This window comes from Microcaecilia unicolor, chromosome 3, assembly GCF_901765095.1.
Source record: "Microcaecilia unicolor chromosome 3, aMicUni1.1, whole genome shotgun sequence".
NCBI lineage: Eukaryota > Metazoa > Chordata > Amphibia > Gymnophiona > Siphonopidae > Microcaecilia > Microcaecilia unicolor.
In genome coordinates this window covers 175,880,976-175,903,632 of record NC_044033.1, presented here as the reverse complement: position 1 = coordinate 175,903,632, position 22,657 = coordinate 175,880,976, and the positions used below count along the sequence as shown (strand labels likewise).

The window sequence follows — 22,657 nt, the reverse complement described above, 5'->3', positions numbered from 1 at the left end:
AATAGTATTCGGAAACACATTTGTTAAATAAAATATGTTCACACTGTTTCTGACTTGTGTTTTGGAGCTTTATTTTGTTTTCACGTGTTGCCGTTTTTCGTTTTATTATGGCTCGAGATCTCAAAAGCTGGAAGTGGCTTGGACCCTTTGGATTTGTGAAAGGGCCTGGGCACCTCAACATAAAGGGAAAAGGGGTAAACTAAGGGGGTCTTTTACTAAGGTGCGCTCACGTTTTTGGTGCGTGCTAAAATTGGGTGCCCGCTAAACGTTAGAGATGCCCATAGGAATGCATTGGCATCTCTAACGTTTAGCACACACCCAATTTTAGCCAGGGCCGCCAAGAGACAATGCCAGACCCAGGGCAAGGCCGCCCTGCCTCCGCACCCCCATCGTTCCCCCGCCGCTGCAACCCCCCCCCCCCCCCCCCCCCCCCCGCCGCTGCAGTCCACGGTCTCACCTGCCTGCCTCCACAGCTCCGGGCCCCCTGCATTCAAAGCAGCAGTCGCAGATCCCCTCTCTTCTGGCCTTCCCTCCCTGTGTCCCGCCCTCGTCTGATGTAATCTGGTTTTCGCGAGGGCGGGACACGGAGGGAAGGCCCGAAGGGAGGCGATTTGTGACTGCTGCTTCGAATGCAGGGGGCCCGGAGCCAAGAAGGCAGGCAGGTGAGACCGGGGACTGCCTCCCCCTCTCAGCAGCCCTGATTTTAGCGCTTGCTAAAAGCATGAGTACCTTAGTAAAAGACCCCTTAAATGGCTCATATGGGCTTCATCTACCATTATATTCTACGTTTTCTGGCCTGGAGGACTTAGAGTTGAGATGCTACTTTTTCAAAGGTTGTCAGAGTAGCAGAGAGATAGAGGGCCAGGGCCCGGGATTATTGTCTAGGAATTCTCTTGTCTTCAGGGTCAGATCCTACTCCAGGATAAGGTGTTCCCTTCTAGCTATGAGTGATGCTGCTACAGAAAGGATCTCCTGCAGCAGGTTGGCGAAGCCAGACGTTTGCTTATTGAGTCACATTTCCTGAGCAGCTCTGCCTTTCCCAGGAAAATGGTGATAGACCTTCCTAAGACGCAACCCACTCGTAAACATCTGGGATTGGGTGTCACCCCTGCCCACAAAAAGCAATTTCACCACTTCAGGAAGCCTGCAGAGAAATGATGAGATGTCTGCTCCTTTAGCAAGCAACCAGCATGACCTCAGTGGGGCTCCGCACAAGATCCCTGCAGAATGACTCCAAGGTTCCTCCTCACCTAATGAATACCAGTCCCCATTTGCTGATTGCAGCCTCTTCCTTTCCCAGGATTTTTGCAGACTTCAGCAAAATGTGTAGCGCTTTCTCCTCAAAGTCTTTGGAAGCACAACTCCTGAGAAACACACTGCAGGGAGCTATCGGCTGTATTTATTATTAGTATGTGTACAAATATGTCAAAAAGTGGGTACAGGAAAGAGAGAGAGGGATCCCCCAGTGCTATTAAGTGAGGCACCAAGAGAAGAAACAATGTTCCCCAAAGTCAGTCTATGCTTCTCAAGCTCTCTGTCATTTTTTTCCTCCAGCACATGAAATTCTCCAGCTACTGACTTGTGTGACTGGTTCATTACAGTGTGAGCAGAACTAGTACATGTGGAGACATTGCCCCTGAGAGTAACTCTCAGGCTGGCCTTGAAACTCACATTAGAGACATCGGCCTTTGCCCTCACTCCCCTCTTCTTCTTTCTAGTTTTATCCACTGGCTGTGTGATCCTGCAAACCCGCGGTGTGTGCCCGTGGCATAAGTATTGCCACACTAGGACAGACCAAAGGTCCATCAAGCCCAGCATCCTGTTTCCAACAGTGGCCAATCCAGGTCTCAAATACCTGGCAAGATCCCAAAAAAGTTCAATATATTTTATGCTGCTTATCCCAGAACTAGCAGTGGATTTTCCCCAAGTCAATTTAATAATGGTCTATGGACTTTTCCTTTAGGAAGCTGCCCAGACCTTTTTAAAACCCCGCTAAGCTAACTGTATTCTCTGGCAACAAATTCCAGAGTTTAATTACACGTTGAGTGAAGAAAACTTTTCTCTGATTTGTATTAAATTTACTACTTTGTAGCTTCATTTGCATGTCCCCTAGTCCTAGTATTTTTGGAAAGAGTAAACACGATTCACGTCTACCCCCACTTCACTCATTATTTTATAGACCTCTATCATATCTCCCCTCAGCCGTCTTTTCTCCAAGCTGAGGCGCTCTAAATTTTAGCCATATAGAGCAGAAGCCCAGTGTCTGTAGATATTAGATTAATGATTGACTTCTCTGACTTTCAAAAGAGAATAAAAACACCTTTGCTGATTTTGTTACATAGATTTATGCAATTATTTTATGCCTATTTTATTGTTTTGGTGTGTTATGCTTGTGATTGTAATGCTGTGAATTAATATTTCTTGTGTTAAATTGTCAACTGGCATAGTGAATGGCAGTGTGTAACTAGTTTTCAGTAAATAAGGTTACTGTTTTGAGAGAGTTGGGACATCTCTGTGCGCCCTGGGTAATAAACACAGAGAAGCTGCAGACCCATCCAATCTCTTCTCATTACGCTTCCTACCTGGTCTCCAGCTTCCCCATCACTAAGATCTTCAGTGCCTGTCTGTGACCTGTTTGATTACTGTGGCCAATTTCTTCCCACTCCCCACTTGCTTATAAAGTTCTCTTTTGTGCAGGTGAAAATGGAGTAGAACTATTAAAAGGCAGGCAGTCTCTGGAAGAAGGGCTAGGGGATGAAGAGGAGGAGGAAGAAAAAAAAAGACCTGAACAGTTCCTAGACTACATCACCCACAACAGCACAACTGTAATTATCCAGAAGCTCCTGAAGAAGGAAACCAGTGTAGGAGCCTGGAGTCTGTGGCGCTGCAAGATGGTAATATATATATATATATCCACCCATTTACTGGTTTCATGTCTGCTACAAATCCTCATTTCCCCACTCGGAGGAAAAATAAGTCCAAATAAATAAGACCCTTTTCAGCTAGCAGTCTTTAAGACAAAGAGCGTCCCTCCTATAAAGGACTACAAACTTGATCCCATCAAAGAAAGATAAAGTGGGAAAGAGGAGACCCAGAGGGCTGAAATGGTACTCAAAATACAAATAGAAAAATAATGCCTTTTGGGGGAGTGGCTGCACTGATAATCAGTGTATGCAAGGATTCAACTTAAACTGTAAACTCTTACTTACAGATTGGCTTCATCCTATTTGGATAAGCTAGTGAGGGTATATTTGCCAAATTGTGCCTCACAGTGATCCAAAGCTTTTAAATTAAGGTTGCCATCTCTCAGAGATGTCCATTTCTGTTCAGTTCCATTGTTTTTAGGTGAGAACTTAAAATCTGTCCTTTTCAACATAGTAACGTAGGTTATGTTTTATAATTTAGGGCCCCTTTTGCAAAGCGGTGGTAAGCCCAGTGCGGGCTTACCGCTTGCTAAAAAGGAAGTACCGCTGGGCTAGCCCAGCAGCCCAGCAGTACTTCCCACCCCCAGTACGCCGTCATATCTGGCGCTACAAAAATATATCTGAGTGTTCGGCGGTAATTGGGCAGTGCGGGAGCCCTTACAGCCACCTCAATGGGTGGTGGTAAGGGCAACCCCCCTGAAATGGCCATGCGGCAAGTGCTTAATTTGCCACATGGCAATTTCTTTAAAAAAAAGAAAGACCTACCTGTTACCCCGCTGTGGTACAAGGGGGCCTTGGTGTGTGTCAAAAACACACCCCTTTTGCCGCAGCTTGGTAAAAGGGGCCCTCAATTTTTCTGACTGCAAACCTTTTTTGTGTCTTGTTTAATGATTGCTGTGTACTGTGGATTGTTATATGAAAGTACTATAATTAGGACCTCCTTTGTGTTTGTAAATTGTAAATTTAGGTGGTTAAAAACAGAGAAACATGACGGCAGATACTGTAAAGGCCACATGGCCCATCCAGTCTGCCCATCCTCTGTAACCCCTAATTCTTCCTGTTCCTAAGCGATCCCACATGCTTATCCCATGCCTTTTTAAATTTTGGAACAGTCCTCGACTCCACCACCTCCACCGGGAGGCCATTCCACGCCTCCACCACCCTTTCTGTGAAATAGTACTTCCTTAGGTTACTTCTAAGCCTATTCCCTCTTAACTTTGTCATGTGCCCCCTCATTCCAGAGCTCTCCTTCATTTGAAAAAGGCTCTCTTCCTGTACATAAACGCCCTTGAGATATTTAAAAATCTTTATGTTAGGGGTTCTTTAAGGGTACATAATATTGGGGGGAGGGGTTCGATATTCAAAGCAATTTAACAGGCCAGAAACAGCTCCTGGCTGATTACATTTCTTGTTCGGGGCTAACTGGTCATTCTCAGTGGCACTTAACTGGTTAATGCCTCTGAAAATGTCCGGTTAGTGCCTATGCCAAACCCGGCTATTTTAGGGGCATTCTGGAAGCGGAGTCAGCACTTGGCTGGTTAAGTGCCGATATTCACCACTTAATCAGCCAAGGTAACCACATAAATGAGACTGCATAAAAATTAGTCCTATCTTTCTGCGGTGCCCCATAGCCAGTTAAGTACTGAGTATCACACTTAACCAGCTATAGTGTAGCTGGGTATGGAAACCAAAAAAAATTCAATGCCAGAGCCTGGACATGGCCTGACATTGAATTCCGGAGCATAACGCTTGCAGCAGCAGCAAAGCACTGAGCACTGCTGGATGAATATTGACCCCTTGATGTTTATGGGTATTATTGCTGGCTACATTTTTGATGGAATCAGATACAATGATGTGAAAAAGTTCCCCACACCTCACCCCCCCCCCCCCCGATTTCCCCTATTATTGCATATATGTCAGACAGCGCTGAGTATGCCTTGTAGCGCTATAGAAGTGATAAGTAGTAGTAGTACTGAATGGTTTCTGATCTTTAAACAAAATGCAATAGACAAAGAGAACCTGAGTAAACAGATAACACTTTTTAAATGATTACCTCATTTAGGGACCCTTTTACTAAGGCGGGTAGGCACCTAAGCATGTCCAACGTGCATCAAATTGGAACTACCACCCGGCTACCATGCATCCCAAGGAGGTAATTCCATTTTTGGCACACGCCCAAAACACGCGGTAGAAAATATTTTCTATTTTCTAGCGCGTGGCACTTACCCGGCAGTAATTGGCAGTTTACATGCACGGATGATTACCGCCTGGTTAGTGTGTGAGAGTTTACTGCTAACTCAATGGGTGGCAGTAAGGTCTCAGGCCAAAAATGGATGCTCGCTGGTTTTAATTTTGCCGCATGTCCATTTTCGGCCACAAAAATAGGCCTTTTTGTCCAGGTGTGCCAAAAAATGGACCTGCGTGCATCCAGAACATGCGCCTACACCGGCGCAGGCCATTTTTCACCACACATGAGTAAACGAGCCCCTTACTTAAGGAATTTAGGGGCCCTTTTGCAAAGGTGCAGTAGGCTGTACATGTGTGCAGCGCACGCCAAAATGAGATTACCGTCAGTCTAGCATGCCTCCCTGTTGGTAAATTTGGATTTGGCATGCATCCATACCGCCGGGACAAATTATATTTTATTTGCTACTGTGCGCGGCATTTCTGGCATTAATCGGCAGTTGGCATGCGCTGATCAGTCACCACGTGTGTAGCGCATGAGCCCTTAGAGCTAGATCAGTGGTAGCATTAAGGGCTTGGGCCATAAATAGGTGCACACTGGTTTCAGTTTTACCGCAGGCCCTTTTTCCAGCCCACTGAAAAAAAGCCCTTTTTCCCAGACACAGTAAAAACTGGCCCAGCACACGCCAAAAACATGTGCCCACAGTACCACAGGCCACTTTTTGCTTAGTAAAAGGACCCCATAGTTATCCAACACACATATCACCCATGTGAAAAAGTTACTGCTCCAATTGGCTGACCCACCCACCGTTGGCTGCAATAATTGCAGCAAAATGCTTTTTATAATCTAATATCAGGCTTTCACATCACCGTTGAGGAATCTTAGCCCACTCTTCTTTGCAGAACTGCTTTAATTCAGATACATTTATAGCTTTTCATGCATGAACTGCTCATTTCTAGTCCTGCCACAGCATCTCTATAGGATTGAAGTCAGGATTTTGACTAGACCAGTCCAAAACTTAAATTTTGATTCTTCTCAACCATTCAGATGTAGACTTGCTTTTGTGTTTTGGATCATTGTCTTGCTGCATAACCCAACTACGCTTCAGTTTCAGCTCATGGACAGATGACCAAACATTCTCCTTAAGAACTTTCTGGTACAGTGTAGAATACATGGTTCCTTCAATAACGGCAAGTTTTCCAGGCGCTAAGGCAACAGAGCATCCCTTCACCATCACACTACCACCACGTTTGACTGTTGATATGATTTTCTTACTTTGGAATGCTCAGTCATAATGGGTCCTCTGTTGTCCAAAGAATTTCACTTTTTACTTGTCTGTCGATTGAACATTATCCCAAAAGCCTTGGGGATCATTCAGTAGTATTTTTGGAAATGTGAGACAAGCATTGATGTTACTGTTGGATAGTAGTGATTTCCTCCCATTTTTGCCCCGTCTCCTTCTTAATGTAGAGTCATGACCTTAGCTGAGGCTAGAGAGGCCCTGCAGTTTCACCACTGTTCCAAGTCCTCTCCGTTTGGAGATAATGACTCTCACTGTGGTTCGTGAAATCCTAGAGCTTTAGAAATGGCATCGTAACCCTTTCCAGACCGATACATTTCAACAACTTTTTTTCTCATCTCTTCTGGAATTTTCTTTGATTGAGAAATTTTGTGGTGACTACCTCACTCTCATGGTAAGATTCAATATTTAGTGAGGTTTAGATTCACCAGGGCTGGCTGCAATTTCGTCTGGCTGTGTTCAATCAGCTAAATCTAATTATCAATTAAATGTGGTCAATTGATTGATTGAGTAACTATGGGAGCAGTTACTTTTTCACATGGGTGGTATGAATATTGGATAACTTTATTCTTGAAATAAAGTTATAATTTAAAAACTGTCTTTATGTGTTTACTCAGGTTCCTTTTCTAATATTACATTTTCTTTAACGATCAGAAACCATTCAGTCTAACATATGTGCAATAGTAGGGGAAATCAGGAGGGGGAAAATCTTTTTCACATCTCTTTATGTGCATTTGTGTCAAAGGAGCAGGGGCAGACTGACAGTCTTTTTTCGGCCCTCAGGCAATAAGAGCCATGGGCCACTAACTACCTATCAAAAGTGACTGAGGAGTCCTTTTACTAAGCTGTGTAAGCATCTGTGTGCGCGCAACGGGCGCCAAAATGGAGTCCGCCCGACTACCGCGTGGCTCTTGTGGTAATTTCATTTTTGGCACACGTCCAAAAAATATTTTTTATTTTCAGGTGCGCATAATGGACGCATGCCAAGTTGCATTTGGCGCGCGTAGGTCATTACCGCCTGGTTACCGCATGAGTCTTTACCGCTAGGTCAATGGCTGGCGGTAAGGTCTCAGACCCAAAATTGATGCGCGGCAATTTTCATTTTGCCGCACGTCCATTTTCAGCAAAAATTTAAAATAGGACTTTCTTACAGGCTCGTTAAAAAAAGGATCGACGCAAGCCCAAAACCTGTGCCTACACTACAGCAAGCCATTTTTCAGCGCGCTTTTGTAAAAGGACCCCTAAATTAGATGGAAGTTAGGGGAGAGTGGGTTCTCTACTGCTTTCAGCCCTCAGGCGCTGCGCTATTGTTCCAATGGTCAGTTCACCCCTGAATAGGAGTCATCAGTTGAGAAAATACACAAAAACTGAGTGGAGATGACAAGACAACCCATGGGAGGGGTGAGAGAGTACTAGTGGAAGGGAGGTTTCTGTGTTTATTCAATAAACACATATTCTAGTTTTGGGTTGTTTTTTTGTTTGTTTGGGGTTTTTTTTTTTTTTTTGCATCAAGGGTGTTTTATTGCTATGTATTAGTTAAAACCTGAAATCAAACACCCTAGTTGTAACCTCTTAAGTCAGGTTATGTATTTAATTTTTTTATTTATGTAGGAGAATTTGATATACCACCTTAACTAATAATAGATCTAGGCTGGTGTACAATATTAAATGTAAAAGTAAAAAGTGATGAAAAGAACTACAGTATATCGATACGAAAGTAACACATTCAAGCAGATTAGATACTACGACAAGAAAACAACATGCAATGAAAGACTATTAAGGAAGAGGGAGGGGACAGGGAAAAAAGTAAAATATACAGGAGAACCAGCAGCGGCAAACATCCTATGAAGGATTAAAGGCTTGGTGTAATAACCAAGTCTTTATAGCAGATTTGAATTTCTTGAATGCGGATTCTGCTGGGATATCACGTGAGAGAGAATTCCAGTGGAAAGGAGCTGCAAAATAAAAAGCACAATGCCTGGGGTTGGGAAGGACTAGGCGAAAGTCATTTAAAGACTGAACTAGTCGCATAGGAGAGTATGGGATAGTAAGATTCGATAAATATTGAGGCAGGCCAACCCATAATGCCTTGAAGGAGAGAGTGGTATTTCTGGAGCAAGGGATAGATGTGATCCGATTTTTTAGCATAACAGATAACCGAAGTGCAGTGTTCTGGAGTGACTGAAGTCGTTTGAGCACGTAACCTGGTGCTCCAAGGTAGATAGTGTTACAGTAATCTATTCTCGAAATGAGTATTGACAGGATAAGTGAGTGAAATGCATTATGATCAAAGTATTTCCTAACAGAACGCAGTTGCCTACAGATATAGAAGCCAGTTTTGCATATATTAGATATCTGGGGTGTAAATGTCAGATGGGAGTTAAGGATGACACCTAAATAGTGGAAGGACGGAACCAAAAAGATAGACTTTAAAAAAAAAAACCTCAGAGCTCCTGTTGGGCTGGTTAAGCAGAATAGAAATGCTAACATTAAATTACATTGAATTAAATTAATTTTATAGGAACTGCTGTGTTCTCCCACCCCTCTGGCTAGCAGCTGTACCTAGTTTCAGAGCATGATGTGAGGGATAGAGGCCACCTTGCTGCAGTTCAAGGGATGAATTTTCTGCTGTTAAATCAGAGAGAGAGGGGAGAGAAAAATGCCAGATCTGAGGGCAGGACACAGCAGAGTGAAGTAACTGCCATTGAACTATTTTGGTGGGCCATTCAGGGTGGGCCAAGGCTACTCTTCCATTCCACAGTCACCCTAACCTCAGCCAGCCCAAAGAGTAGGAGCATCATCACGTAAGGCTCCAGAGACACTGAGATTAATATTCAGCAGCCAGTTCTCCGCTTAAAAATAACCAGATGACTTATTTATCTTTAAGCAGATTTTCAGGTCTGGATATGCGGTCCGGTACTTAACCAGATAAGGTAGCTGGTGAAGTTAGGACAGGCTTTTATACATTTCAACCTGACTTCATAACGTTAACCAGATAGGTCTGAATATTACCCCACTATCCACTTTTTGGCCCACCCTTGGAACACCTCCAGGCCCTTGTTTTCCTAAATGTCCAGCCAGAAGTTGTCCATTAAGGTGACTAGTCAAACATTTTGCAGTGAGCAGGTCAATTTATTTTTAAATACAATGATGTGTATGGTTAATACCAAAGTTAACTGTGTAAATTGTTTTGAATATGGACGTCACTATTCTTTAAGTCACAGGATCTCTGGTTCTAATCTTGGTTCCACAAGTTTTACAATACATGGAAGTGTATTTTCAAAGCATTTAGACTTACAAAGTTCCATTGTAACCTATGGAAAGTCCAAGTGCTTTAAAAATGAGCCCCATAGTAAGTTAAGGCTGTATGATCTCAACAGGAATTTAAATATAATAGTGTAAGTTAACATAGCAGCCCATCCACCTGCCTTCTTTCTTCTCCATGTGCCACCTAATCACCCCAATCATTTGGTTTTAGGTTTTGCCCGCTTGCTGAGGTGCCCATACTGTGAGCGAGGATATCGGTGTCATGCATCTCTTAATAACCATGTCCGGCACAACCACGGGAGGCAGGAGACACTCATTTGTTCACTGTGTGGCTGCATAGTCCACTGCAAGTCTCATTTGGAGCAGCACATGGCCATGCACAGTACCCCTGGCCCAGTATTAGCATATAATCAGGTATGGTGCAAGGTAGACCTGAGGTGCGTTTTTGTGTGTGTGTTGGGGGTGGTGGTCTCAGTACTGAAATAGCATAGGGTGCTAATGGGCCGCTTTGAGGTGCTTTGACAGATCTGGAGGGGGGTCTCAGTATTGGGAACAGCAGGGTTCCTACAAGGAGGTTCACTGGCTGACCTGTGTAGGGAAACATTTTCTTGCTACACCTGACCCTAACAGACAAAATGTCCTACTTATTTAATCATCCATGGGGGAGAAGGACATGGGTGGGGTGGGTTAGTGAAAGGAGGGATAATTGAGGGGTATAAGAAACCAGCCTCTTGAGGTCCAGGGTATCTTACTGGGAGAGAATTATGGGGGGAGGGGGAGGAATTAAAGCAAATTCTGCGCATATTTCTTCTGTTTAAAAGGTCAGATACTCTTATGGTATGTTTGATAACTGGATTGTTTCCCGACTTCTATATAGGTTGCCAAAATTTGGATGCGGATCTCAGATCCTTTCACAAATGAATTAGTTGTTGAGCCATTAACAATCAATCATTGGTGTTAATTGGCCCTCATTTGGGTTTATGCATGGATCTGCTCTATGCCTATTCCAGTGGTTCCCAAACCTGGTCTGGGAGAGACCCCAGCCATTCAGGTTTTCAGGATATCCACAATGAATATTCATGAGAGAGATTTTTTTGTAATATATTACATTGCATTGTAATATATTTCATTGCATTACATTGCCTCTTCAAAAATCCTACCCCACCGATCCAACATAATTCCCCATACCTAGCAACACAACATAATCAAAGATCGTACTGGACAACATACTATCCTCTCCCCTTGACCCCTAACATCTGACTCACTTCTACCTCATCTGACCACAACACAATATTGTATTTGTTATGGCAAATACCTTTACGGTACTTTGTAAGCCACATTGAGCCTGCAAATAGGTGGGAAAATGTGGGATATAAATATAACCTCAATTTCCAAATTATTCTACAATTACGTAGAGTGTCGAAAGGTGATAGTGGACTCACGAATGAAAGAAAGTGGAGAAAAAAAGACCTCAGTTTGAACAGCACCTCCTACTCCCAAACGATTCGCCTTATAATAAGAAAAAGGGCCTCTTTAATCATAAGTCTTTAAAAAAAACTCCACTTTAAATAACTTCATAAACTGCTGTCCATACACCTAATCAAACACTCATAAATGGAGACACAATTGTATATAAATATAATAAATAAATAAATAAATAAATTTCTAGACCTCCTGATCCATAGGTTTCTAGGGGGCCCTTTTATTAAGGTGCACCAATAAGTGGCCTGCACTGGTGTAGGTGTGTGTTTTGGATGTGCGCAGGTCCATTTGTTCAGCGCGCATTGAAAAAAGGCATTTTGTTTTTTGGTGCCGGACAATTGACATGCGGCAAAATTTAAACCGGCGTGCATCCACTTTGGGGCTGAGACCTTACCGCCACCCATTGACTTAGCGGTAAGGTCTCACGCGCTAACCGGGTGGTAAGCGGCCAATGCATGTAAACTGCCGATTACTGCCACGTAAGCGCCACGCGGTAGATGACAGAAAATATTTTCTACCGCATGTTTTGGGTGCTCGACAAAAATGGAATTACCACCCGAGGCATGCAGTAGCCGGGCGCTACTTCCAATTTGACACGCGTTGGACACAAGTAGGCACCGACACACCTTAGTAAAAAGGGCCCTAGGCAGTTTACATTCAAATATAGAGCCAAAACCCAAGGCACAACCTTGGGAATTACAATTGCAGTGCATTTTTTCTAGCGAAAAAGGTGCTGGTACTCAAATACCAGGCCACCCTTCAGGGGTGGGGTGATCACTGAGGGGCCCACCCCACAATAACCAGGCCCCCTGCAACCAGTCACAGAATCTATGACAAGGCAGAATTGTTGTGTAGAGCATGAGCTCTTTCATTAAAATACGAGGACCATGGGTCAATTTTAGCAGACAATGAAAAAGGTGCTGGTACTTAGTACCCCCAAGTACCCCCTCAAAAAAAGCCCTGTACAATTGTACCATAAAATGAAATAAAAGAAATTAACAAATCTTTTTAAAAGAATAGGCTTCAGAAGTTTCCGAAAACTATCATAACTATTTAAATCCTCCTCCTTTAAAGCAAGTGAGTTCCAAATATTGGGAGCCTGAGACATCATCAACTACTTAAAAAAGACAAATCTTTTTATGCTGTTAGGAGAAGGAACTGCAAAAGGAGAAGAATAGTATGATCTTCTACTTTTCCTAAAATCTATAAACTTCACTCGCTCTATGAAGTGGTTTGGAGAGTCTCCAGTTAGAACTTGAAACAAAATGCATGCAAATTTGAAAAAAATTCTTGCTTCAGTTGGCAATCAGTACAATTGTAAATAGAACTGAGTAATATGATCATGCTTTGTTGATGAAAAAAGTAATCTCACTGCTGTATTTTGTACAGATTGCTGTCTACGCAATTCATATTTAGGAGCGTCCAACAGCAGAAGATTGCAATAATCCAGTTTAGATCAAACTTAAGACTGCACCAGCAACCTAACGAGAAATCTAAAAAAATCTCCTAATGCGTCTCAAAATTTCGATAGTATACCAAAAGAACTCTTTATTATAGATGAAATTTGATAATCCAGTGTTAAAGCCTGATCAATATAAACACCTAGTAATTTAATAACCTTTTGTAGGGGATACAAAGTACCTCCGACCATCATTTGGGACAACATAGGATCAGGTTTATAATCAAATAATAAATTTTTTGTCTTCTCTGCATTAACTTTAAGCATATATCTCTTCATCCAGGCTCCAATGACCACTAAGCAGTTATTAACCATTATTGACACCTGCTGTAAGGAAGAATTAATTGGTATTAATATCATCTACGTAACTATAGCAAGTATGACCATTTTGAGATCATTTGAAACCTAATGTACGCATGCAGATCTTTCTCATGAATATTCATTGTGGATATCCTGAAAACCTAACTGGCTGGGGTTTCTCGAGGACCAGGTTTGGGAACCACTGCCCTATTCTATAATTTGATAGTGCGCAATTCAAAAGGGGCGTGGCCACAGGAGAAGTGCAGGCAGATCAAGGGTCATTCCTAAAAGTTAGATGCAATGTTGTAGAATAGGATAATTTTTGTGCCATTATTATTAGTCTCCACCGTGTATTATGGAAAGTAGCTAAATAAGCTGAAAGTAGCTGAAAAAAACTGATAAACTAAGTATTGCTCTTAAATACGTTTGACTTATGCCTAACAGAAGCAATTGATTTGTGTATAACAGAAGGAAATCAAGATTAAGAATAAGAATGGTTGTGAAAATAGTAAAATAATTTTTAAAAATATAGAAATTATCAAAAAATGTAAGTTTAAAATACTGATGGGATTAATGAGGATTACGGTACCACCTCTATAAATATGCTTGGCCCATGAAGAAATATTTTAGCCAATTAAGAGGTGGACGCGTTGATCTGACGGATCCTATTATGAATTTCTGATCACCTGGACCTGGGTAATATAAAGGTTAAGTTATTTGAGAAGTTGAGCATATGGAGAAGGATTACTTGCACGTCAACATTTATAGCAGGTTTCAGCAGGCATACGTGCCACGCCTAATTAGATGCAGTGGCATAGCTACGTGGGGCCACGGGGGCCTGGGTCCCCATAGATTTGGCCCTAGAACCCCCTGCCGACGACCTTCTTGACCCTCCTCCCGCCGCCAACCCTCCCCCGCCGTCGCCATCGCTGTGGGCTACCTTTGCTGGCAGGGGACCCCCACCAGCCGAGGCCCTCTTCTTCCGGCACAAGGCTTCGTTCTGTTTCTGAGTCTGACGTCCTGCACGTTGTATGTGCAGGACGTAAGACTCACAGAAACAGAACGAAACCTTGTGCCAGAAGAAGAGGACCTTGGCTGGTAGGGATTGGGGAGGGTGACGGCGGCGGCAGGGGAGGGTTGGCGGCAGGAGGAGGGGTCAAGAGGGTTGTCGGCAGGGAGGGGGGTCAAAGTTCGTGGTGGTGGTGGTGGTGGCGGCGGCGGCAGGGGGGGTCGGCAATGGCGGGAGGGGTTGGCGGTGCCGGGGGGGGGCTAAAATGTGCCCCCTCACCTCGGGTTCTGGACCCCCCTCCCGCCGAAGTCTGGCTACGCCCCTGATTAGATGTGAGATACGAGGTAGGCTATACAGGGTGCACACCCTTTTTGCAGAATACTATCAGTGCCTATCTTCCTGCTGCCTAATTTTGGGTCGCAGAAAAGAAAAGCAGACCCACGTGATGAATAAAACAAAATTTATTCAATGCAGATAACATAAAATCAGCATAAAACTTTCCTCGAACCACCCAACATGACCAGTTTCTCCCTCTCAAGTGCTGCATCAGGAGCTTAACATTAAACCAGCAGGAACAGTCCAATGTTTTCCTTGTCTGGTTAGTGCAGTGTAGCACAAAGAATAAAGCTCCCAAATATTTGTAAGCACCCTCTGTGTCAGGTTGCAGGTCATTGGGAAAGACAGCTCACAGCCTGAGAGCTTTATCCTCTACACTACACTACACTAACCAGACAGGGAAAACATTGGACTGTTCCTGCTGGTTTAATGTTAAGCCCCTGATGCAGCCCTTCAGAGGGTGAAACATGGCTATGTTGGGTGGTTAGAGGAAAGTTATATGCTAATTGTATGTATCTATGTTGAATAAAGCTCGTTTTATTTTACCACGTGGGTCTGCTTTTCTTTTCTGCTGTATTGGATCTTGCAGACCGCTTGCCTGTGTGTTTTTTGAGGCCTAATTTTGGGTTCCTTTTATAGAATTTCCCCTCTCTATATATACTGTCTGGTTTGTTCAATAAAAAGTCTTCAACATAATGATCCAGATACCTCATTTTATCTGCCTTGTTAAATTTTCATCAGGACATTTGTATTTTCAGCATACAGGTGACCAAAGTACAGAGAACAGAAAATTCAAATGCCATGAGTGTGGAAAAGCCTTTAAGTACAAGCACCATCTGAAGGAGCATCTGCGGATTCACAGCGGTGAGACCTCTTAGCCTCTGCAGGATTTGCATAAGAACACAAGCATTGCCATAATAGGACAGACCGAAGGTCCATCAAGCCTAGTATCCTGTTTCCAGCAGTGGCCAGTCCAGGTCACAAGTACCAGGCAACATCCCAAAACAATAAAACAGTTTTTTTTATGCTTATCCTAGAAATAGGCAGTGGATTTTCCCAAGTCCATTTTAATAATGGCTTATGAACTTTTGTTTTAGGATAGTATCCAAACTTTTTTAAACCCTGCTAAACTAACTGATTTTTCCACATTATCTGGTAACAAACTCCAGTTTAATTACACATTGAGTGAAGAAATATTTTCTCCAGTTTGTTTAAAATGTACTACTTAATAGCCTCATTGTGGGCCCCCGTGTCCTAATATTTTTGGAAAGAGTGAACAAGCGATTCACATCTATCCATTCCAGTTCACTCAGTATTTTATAGACTTCTATCATATCTCCACTTAGCTGTCTTTTTTCCAAGCTGAAGAGATCTGGCCACTTTAGCTTTTCCTCATAGGGAAGTCGTCCCATACTCTTGACGTTCTCTGTACCTTTTCTAATTCTGCTATATCTTTTTTGAGATGTGGTGACCACAATTGTACGCAGTATTTGAGGTACAGTCACACCATGGAGAGATACAAAGGCATTTGTAACGTTCTAATTTTTGTTTTCCATTCCTTTTCTAATAATTCCTAACATTCTATTTGCTTTCTTAGCTGCCACTACACACTGAGCAGAGGGTTTCAATGTATCATCAACGATGACACAAAAATCCTTTTCCTGGGTGGTGACTCCTAATGTAGAACTTTGCATCACATAGCTATAGTTTGGGTTCTTCTTTCCCATATGCATTATTTTGCACTTGCTCACATTAAATGTCAACTGCCTTTTGGATACCCAGTCTCCCAGACTCATAAGGTCCTCTTGCAATTTTTCATAATCCTCTTGTCATTTATTCCCATCTCTAGATCATTTATAAATATATTAAAAATCAGCAGTCCCAACACAGACCCCTGCAGAACCCCACTATCTACCCTTCTCCATTGAGAATACCAACCATTTAAGGGAAGATATGATAGAGGTTTATAAAATACTGAGTGGAGTGGAACAGGTAGACGTGAATCGCTTGTTTACTCTTTCCAGAAATACTAGGACTAGGGGCCACGCAAAGAAGCTACTAAGTAGTAAATTTAAAATGTATCAGAGAAAACATTTCTTCACTCAACAAGTAATTAAACTCTGGAATTCGTTGTCAAATAATGTGATAAAAGCAGTTAGCTTAGCAGGGTTTAAAAAAGGTTTGGCTACTTTCCTAAAAGAAAAGTCCATAAGCCATTATTAAGATGGACTTGGGAAAATATACTGCATATTCTAGGATAAGCAGCATAAAATCTGTTTTGCTGTTCTGGGATGTTGCCAGGTACTTGTGACCTGGATTGGACGCTGTTAGAAACAGGATACTGGGCTTGATGGACCTTCAGTCTGTCCCAGTATGCCAATGCTTATGTTCTTATAATAGGAGGGGGCAGGGTGATGGTTATTAGTTGGAGTGTAGGGGACATGGGCTGAGGAATGATAGGAAAGGGCAGGGTGATGGTTATTACTGGGGGTGTAGGGAACATAGGGTGAGAAACGATTGGATGGGGCAGCGTATTGGTTATTAAGGGGAGTGTAGGGGACATGGGGTGAGGAATGATTGGAGGCAGTAGAGTGATGATAATTACTGGTGGTGTAGAGGGACATAGTAACATAGTAGATGATGGCAGAAAAAGACCTGCACGGTCCATTCAGTCTGCTCAACAAGATAAACTCATATGTGCTACTTTTTGTGTATACCTTACCTTGATTTGTATCTGCCATTTTCAGGGCACAGACCGTAGAAGTCTTGCCCAGCACTAGCCCCGCCTCCCAACCACTGGCTCTGCCACCCAATCTTGGCTAAGCTTCTGAGGATCCATTCCTTCTTCCTTTATGGGACGAGGAGTGATAGAAGGGGCAGGGTAATGGCTGTTATGGGGGGTGTAGGGGACACAGGGTGAGGAATGATAGGAGGAGGCAGGGTGCTTATAATTACTGGGGGTGTAGGAGACATGGGGTGAGAAATGATAGGAAGGGGCAGGGTGATGATAGTTACTGGGGGTGTAGGGGACATGGGATGAAGAGTGATAGAAGGGGCAGGAGGATGGTTATTATTGAGAGTTTACAGATCATAGCATGAGGAGTGATAGGAGGGGGCAGGATGATGGTTATTCCTGGTGGTGCAGGGGACATGGGATGAGTAATGATAGGAGGAGTCAGGGTGATGATTATTACTAGGTGTGTAGAGGACATGAGGTTGGGAATGAAGGGGGTCAGGTTGATGGAGGAGTGGCCTAGTGGTTAGGGTGGTGGACTTTGGTCCTGGGGAACTGAGGAACTGAGTTCAATTCCCACATCAGGCACAGGCAGCTCCTTGTGACTCTGGGCAAGTCACTTAACCCTCCATTGCCCCATGTAAGCTGCATTGAGCCTGCCCTGAGTGGGAAAGCACAGGGTACAAATGTAACAAAAATAAATAAAAAAAAATAGATGGTTATAATTATGGGCATAGAAATATTACATGAATATTCTTGGTCCTGGCAGTATTGTTTTAAGTGCATATTCAACATCATTGTTTCTGTTTTTATTGTTAACTGCTTAGAGTTTTTAGATAATGTGGGGTACAACTTTGTTAAATAAATTTAAAAAATGTAATTATTTATATATGACATGTAAAGTACATGGCCTATGGAATGAAGAGAGAACGAGTTGAAGATTATTACTGGGGGTGGGGCAACAGTATAAAGTTTGTGTAGGGGGCAGGATGATAACAGAGTGCCATAAACATTTCATTTACTAATTTAATCTTTCATCTGCTATTTCCCCCCCCCCCCCCCCCCTAAACTGCAGGTGAAAAACCATATGAATGCCCAAAGTGCAAAAAAAGGTTTTCTCATTCAGGTTCCTACAGCTCCCACCTCAGTAACAAGAAGTGCCTTGCTCCTGAGACAGCTACCAGTAAAGTGGCCGAGCAACACAAGAAGAGTCCTTCCCCAATTTCTATGTCCCATTCTGCTTCTCCAGCACACTCTTCCATATCACCACATGGCTCTCAAGACACCAGCCAGCAACAGACGAATGGACTGCCAATACAGGATTATAGGACCAGGAACGGATTTCTACATTGCTCAGATGCTATAAAGAACTTTGCCTGGTTGGGTTTTCATGTTAGTGTTCTTCAGAATGCCATGCAGGGCTTACCTATCGATCTAGAGCCACAACCAGTGTACAGCTTGCCAGGAGAGAATCCAGTTCATCTTCTACAGTATATAAGCCACCCCAGAGGTAAAAAGAGCTACTGCGACAGCATGCCAAACCTAAAGACTGAAAAAGAGAATGGTCTGGGTGCCTGTGCTGAAACTGGAGTAAGGAAGGCTAGTTCTTTTGAGATGAACCATGGTTGTGAAGCCGGAGGAGATACAGCTGAAGCCACTATTTATCTCAGGAATCCCAAGTGTTGTGTCAAAGGAAACAAAGTCAGCTTTGGAGGGCTGCAGTCCCATGGAAAGCATACTAGCCCTGAGGATAATTATACTGGAGAGCAAGAAATTCCCATATTACCTCTCTCTGTCCAGACAACAGGACATAGGGGTCATCCTACTGCCCTCAACTTGAAAACTAACTATGCAGAACTGACTACTCTCAATTCTCTAGAAAGAGCAGGTAAAAACTGTTTGAATAACAGAGAAGTTGACTGGCAACAGTGCTCCTTTCCTCCAGCCTATGAAAAAAGAAAGCTTTATGAGCTAGGATTAGATCTTGCTTCATCCAGATCATTAAAAGGCTTTCCAGTAATCACTGAACGTCAGGTGGTTGAGTACGCACAAGCCAACACCTCGACCAAGTCAACTGCAGTGGCTTCACATGTCCATCACAATCACCTCCTTCCAGCCTTCAACCTCCCAAAATCTTCCATTAATGGCCTTCATTGCACTCCAAAGATTTGTGCCTCCAAAGAAACTCAGGCTGAGCCCCTAGACTTATCTTTGCCGAAGTCAGGGGAAGAAGCACATGCCTCATCGTCTGCCAGAGACAGAGCAAACGGTACTGCACAAATCCAAGCAATGAAAGATAACTTGTTTCCCATGGATAACAACAAAAGCCATAATCAAAGCACAAAGATGATGTTAAAATACAACTCTCTGTACCCAGATTCCCCTTATTCAACTTTTTGTGGGTTTCTGCCAAGTGCCTTAAATAACTTGCTGCAGGAGAGATGTCCTGTGTTGCAAATGAAACCAGAATTGCATGGGTTACAGTTCCTTCCATGTATGACCTATCTGTACAAAGCAGAGTCTGCACATATGTCACATAGGCTTCAGGGAAAGCAGGTGCACTTGGTAAGTACCTTTATCAATATATCTGGGCATCAGTTGGTACCCAATTTGAGAATGAAGGGCTGGCTAGAGGTCCACTGGCAGAACAATGTCTATGAGTTCTCAGTTCTGGAATAGCAGGGGTGCTGCAAGGGAGGAGTGAGGTGCTGTGTGTGGAGGTCTTAGGTCTGGGATAGCAAGGGGTGCTGCAGGGCAGAATTTAGGTTCCACTGACAGAGTCATGTGTGGGTTTCTGTACTCAAATATTTGGGGGGGGGGGGGTGCTGCAGAGTAGAAGGGCTGGATGAAATTCCATCAGTGCAAATAAAGATTCCTGTTCGTTTTCACTAAGGAGGAACTCTTCGACAGAGGCCAGACAGAGCTTTCAGCACTGCCAGATGAGGGGATGGAGGGGGAGTCCACCCTGGCGAGGAAGAGGCTGCGAAGGACAGAGGAGGGTCTGTATGCCTGTGACCTCTGCGATAAAACCTTCCACAAGAGCAGTTCCCTCTTACGGCACAAGTATGAGCACACAGGTGAGGATCAAATACTGAATCAAGGTAGGATACCCCCCGCAGCTGAGACTTAGGAGATATGTTAAGAATTTGAATAAATGAGTCTGTAGATGCTAATTGAGGTCTTCTTTTTTCTCCTTGGTTGACACAGGGAAGCGTCCACACCAGTGTAAAACATGCCAGAAAGCCTTCAAACATAAGCACCACCTCATTGAACACTTGCGGCTCCATTCTGGGGAGAAGCCTTACCAGTGCAAAAAGTGTGGCAAAAGATTTTCACACTCAGGCTCCTACTCCCAGCATATGAACCATCGGTATGCCTATTGCAGGAAGGAGAGCAGGAGCCCTCTAGGAGAGATCAACAGAACCCTGACCAACATGGAAGAGAGTCCTGGGCTAACATCAAGCCCAGGCAACCAATCAGGAGACAGTGAACATGAGCTAGATCACATGGGTAACCAATCAGGAGAAAGTCTGCTGGGCAGAGAATCTGACCTGGATCACCTGGCAGAGCAAACAGAAGACTGTCAATTCAACAACCAATCAGGAAGCAGACAGCCTAAACTAGGCTACCTAGAAGACCAATCAGAGGACCATCAGCCTAAGCTGAGCTGCCCAGATAACCAACTGGGATGCAGTCAGCTGAAGGACCAATCAGGAGACTGACGGGTTGAACTAAACCTCCTGCTCCCTCATTCAAGACAGTCATCCCAAGCTAGACCACATATTGGTGTTCTTCACCAATATAATGCCAAATGCAATCACAAGTGTAACATGCACAAGAGCTCCTTGTGAGGAGACTGTGTGAAGTTACATCAGCAGTGCTGCAGAATAGCAAAGGCCTTAATCAGGGATTTCTGAATATGTTCTTCACCTATCTGGAACCTGAGCTAGAGTTACCACATGGAGAGTGGGCTCTAGAGGACTTGCTACAGAGATGAGACTTAGAGCCATGACACACAAGGAGCTTGAGTGGTGTAGGAAAAGAGCAAGAACATACCCTGTGATCTCTAGGAACAATAGAGAAGAAAAGGAGGGTGCACACTGCAGATAGGAAACAGGAGCCATATACCCAGAATCTCTGTCTTTCATAGGCTGTGAAACCTCAGTCTCAGCAACTCTGATCCCCTTGATCCTGAATTTGCACAGCACATTATCCAGAAGTTGTGTTAATGAACTTTAGTTCTAAGGAACTAAATAAAACCTATGAGGAGATCAGCTCGCTTCACAGACTAGGGGAGTGATACCAGTTGGCTCCAGTCCTGGTGGTATCCTCAGTGTACCTATGTAACTAGTTCCTGGTTCTCTGAGTAGATAAGGAACTACATGTCCACGCATTTAGTGCGACAATAGCAGCACTGAATTTGCCAGACCAGTGGCAATCTTAGATGATAAGTGGCAGAATAAAACCGAGAACGTGAGATAACGTCTTCAACCTGCGTTAATACAGAATTTTGGCCATTTCTAAAGCACGCTTTATTTAATCTTTAGTCAGTCCTGGGCTTCCAGTATTGTCAGTATTACAGGGGGACAGTGGGGTGGGAGGGCTGAGGTCAGGTGTGCACCGGCAACACAGCCATAGGAAGCAGAAGGCCGAGCAGGCCATTGAGCAGTTGGGATGATGATGATGATGTCACAAGAGCAGCTCCTAAACTCCAGGTCATCAAGAACAAGCTGAACCAGCCCTGGTTTTACCCTCCACCAGTTACATCTCTGGATTTTTCTTACTGAAACTGAAAAAAGTAGGAATGAGAAAGTTCGTAGACCATGGCTGACTAACTTGGCCCTAATGACCCTGAGTCACATGCTGACCCATCACAGTCACCTGTTCGTCTGCTTTACAAGAGAATCATGCACCCCTGTGAAATAAGTGAGCCAGCTCGTAGGCAAACCTGACTAAGGTTTGCCTTTTCACTTTCTCCCTCATCACCTGGGACTGCTAACTAGGGTTGCTGGCAATAATTTTACTACAGATTTTTTCTCTCCAAATAAACCAGACAACATGACCTTCTATAATCCAGGGGAAAGTAGTCAGATTTTCTGAAACCAGGCTGGTGACCTTGACCTAAGACTGCCAACTGGATCCAGATTCGCAGGACCGGGTTGATCCAGTCCTGGGTTTATCCCATTGTATGCAGGGCTTTGTAGTTCTAATTTCCCCATTGCATTCCCTAAAAAAAGCAAGACTAGAAGTCCCAGCATACACTGGAGTATACCCAGGACTGGATCAATTCTGTCCTGCAAATCTGGATCCAGTTGGCAGCCTTACCTAACTCTAGCTCATCAGCATGTTCAATACCAGTCCCGGTTTTCCAGCTGTCTGCTCCCCTCCTCCTTTCTGTGAGCTGCATTGAAATATAAGGAAAATATCCAGCCCTGAGTTGTTGTGGAGTTTGGAGGCAAGCACTGTTTTAAACATTAGTATAAACTGTCTATCCAATCATGTTTACCTGTTCTGATAATATCTTACAAAAATTACATGTTTACAATATTTTTCTATACTTTTAGAAAAACACACTATGAAAGATATTTTATGTTTTAGTAACAGTCAATACCAATATTTTATATAATGTAAAGTAATGCTTATTTTGGGGGGGGGGGAACA

The 22,657-nt window shown here is 43.5% G+C and overlaps 1 protein-coding gene across 1 annotated transcript in view; it reads left to right on the top strand.

Moving 5' to 3' along the window:
• LOC115465845 (zinc finger E-box-binding homeobox 2-like) overlaps window positions 1–22,657 on the top strand; it is a 220,190-nt gene extending 197,533 nt beyond the window's left edge. The window contains exons 3-8 of the mRNA XM_030196628.1: window positions 2,698–2,894; window positions 9,888–10,090; window positions 15,021–15,126; window positions 18,072–19,561; window positions 19,890–20,073; window positions 20,204–22,657. Of these exons, the coding sequence (XP_030052488.1) occupies window positions 10,046–10,090; window positions 15,021–15,126; window positions 18,072–19,561; window positions 19,890–20,073; window positions 20,204–20,718 (2,340 nt within the window). The 5' untranslated portion in view covers window positions 2,698–2,894; window positions 9,888–10,045 and the 3' untranslated portion in view covers window positions 20,719–22,657. The remainder of the gene's footprint in view (window positions 1–2,697; window positions 2,895–9,887; window positions 10,091–15,020; window positions 15,127–18,071; window positions 19,562–19,889; window positions 20,074–20,203) is intronic.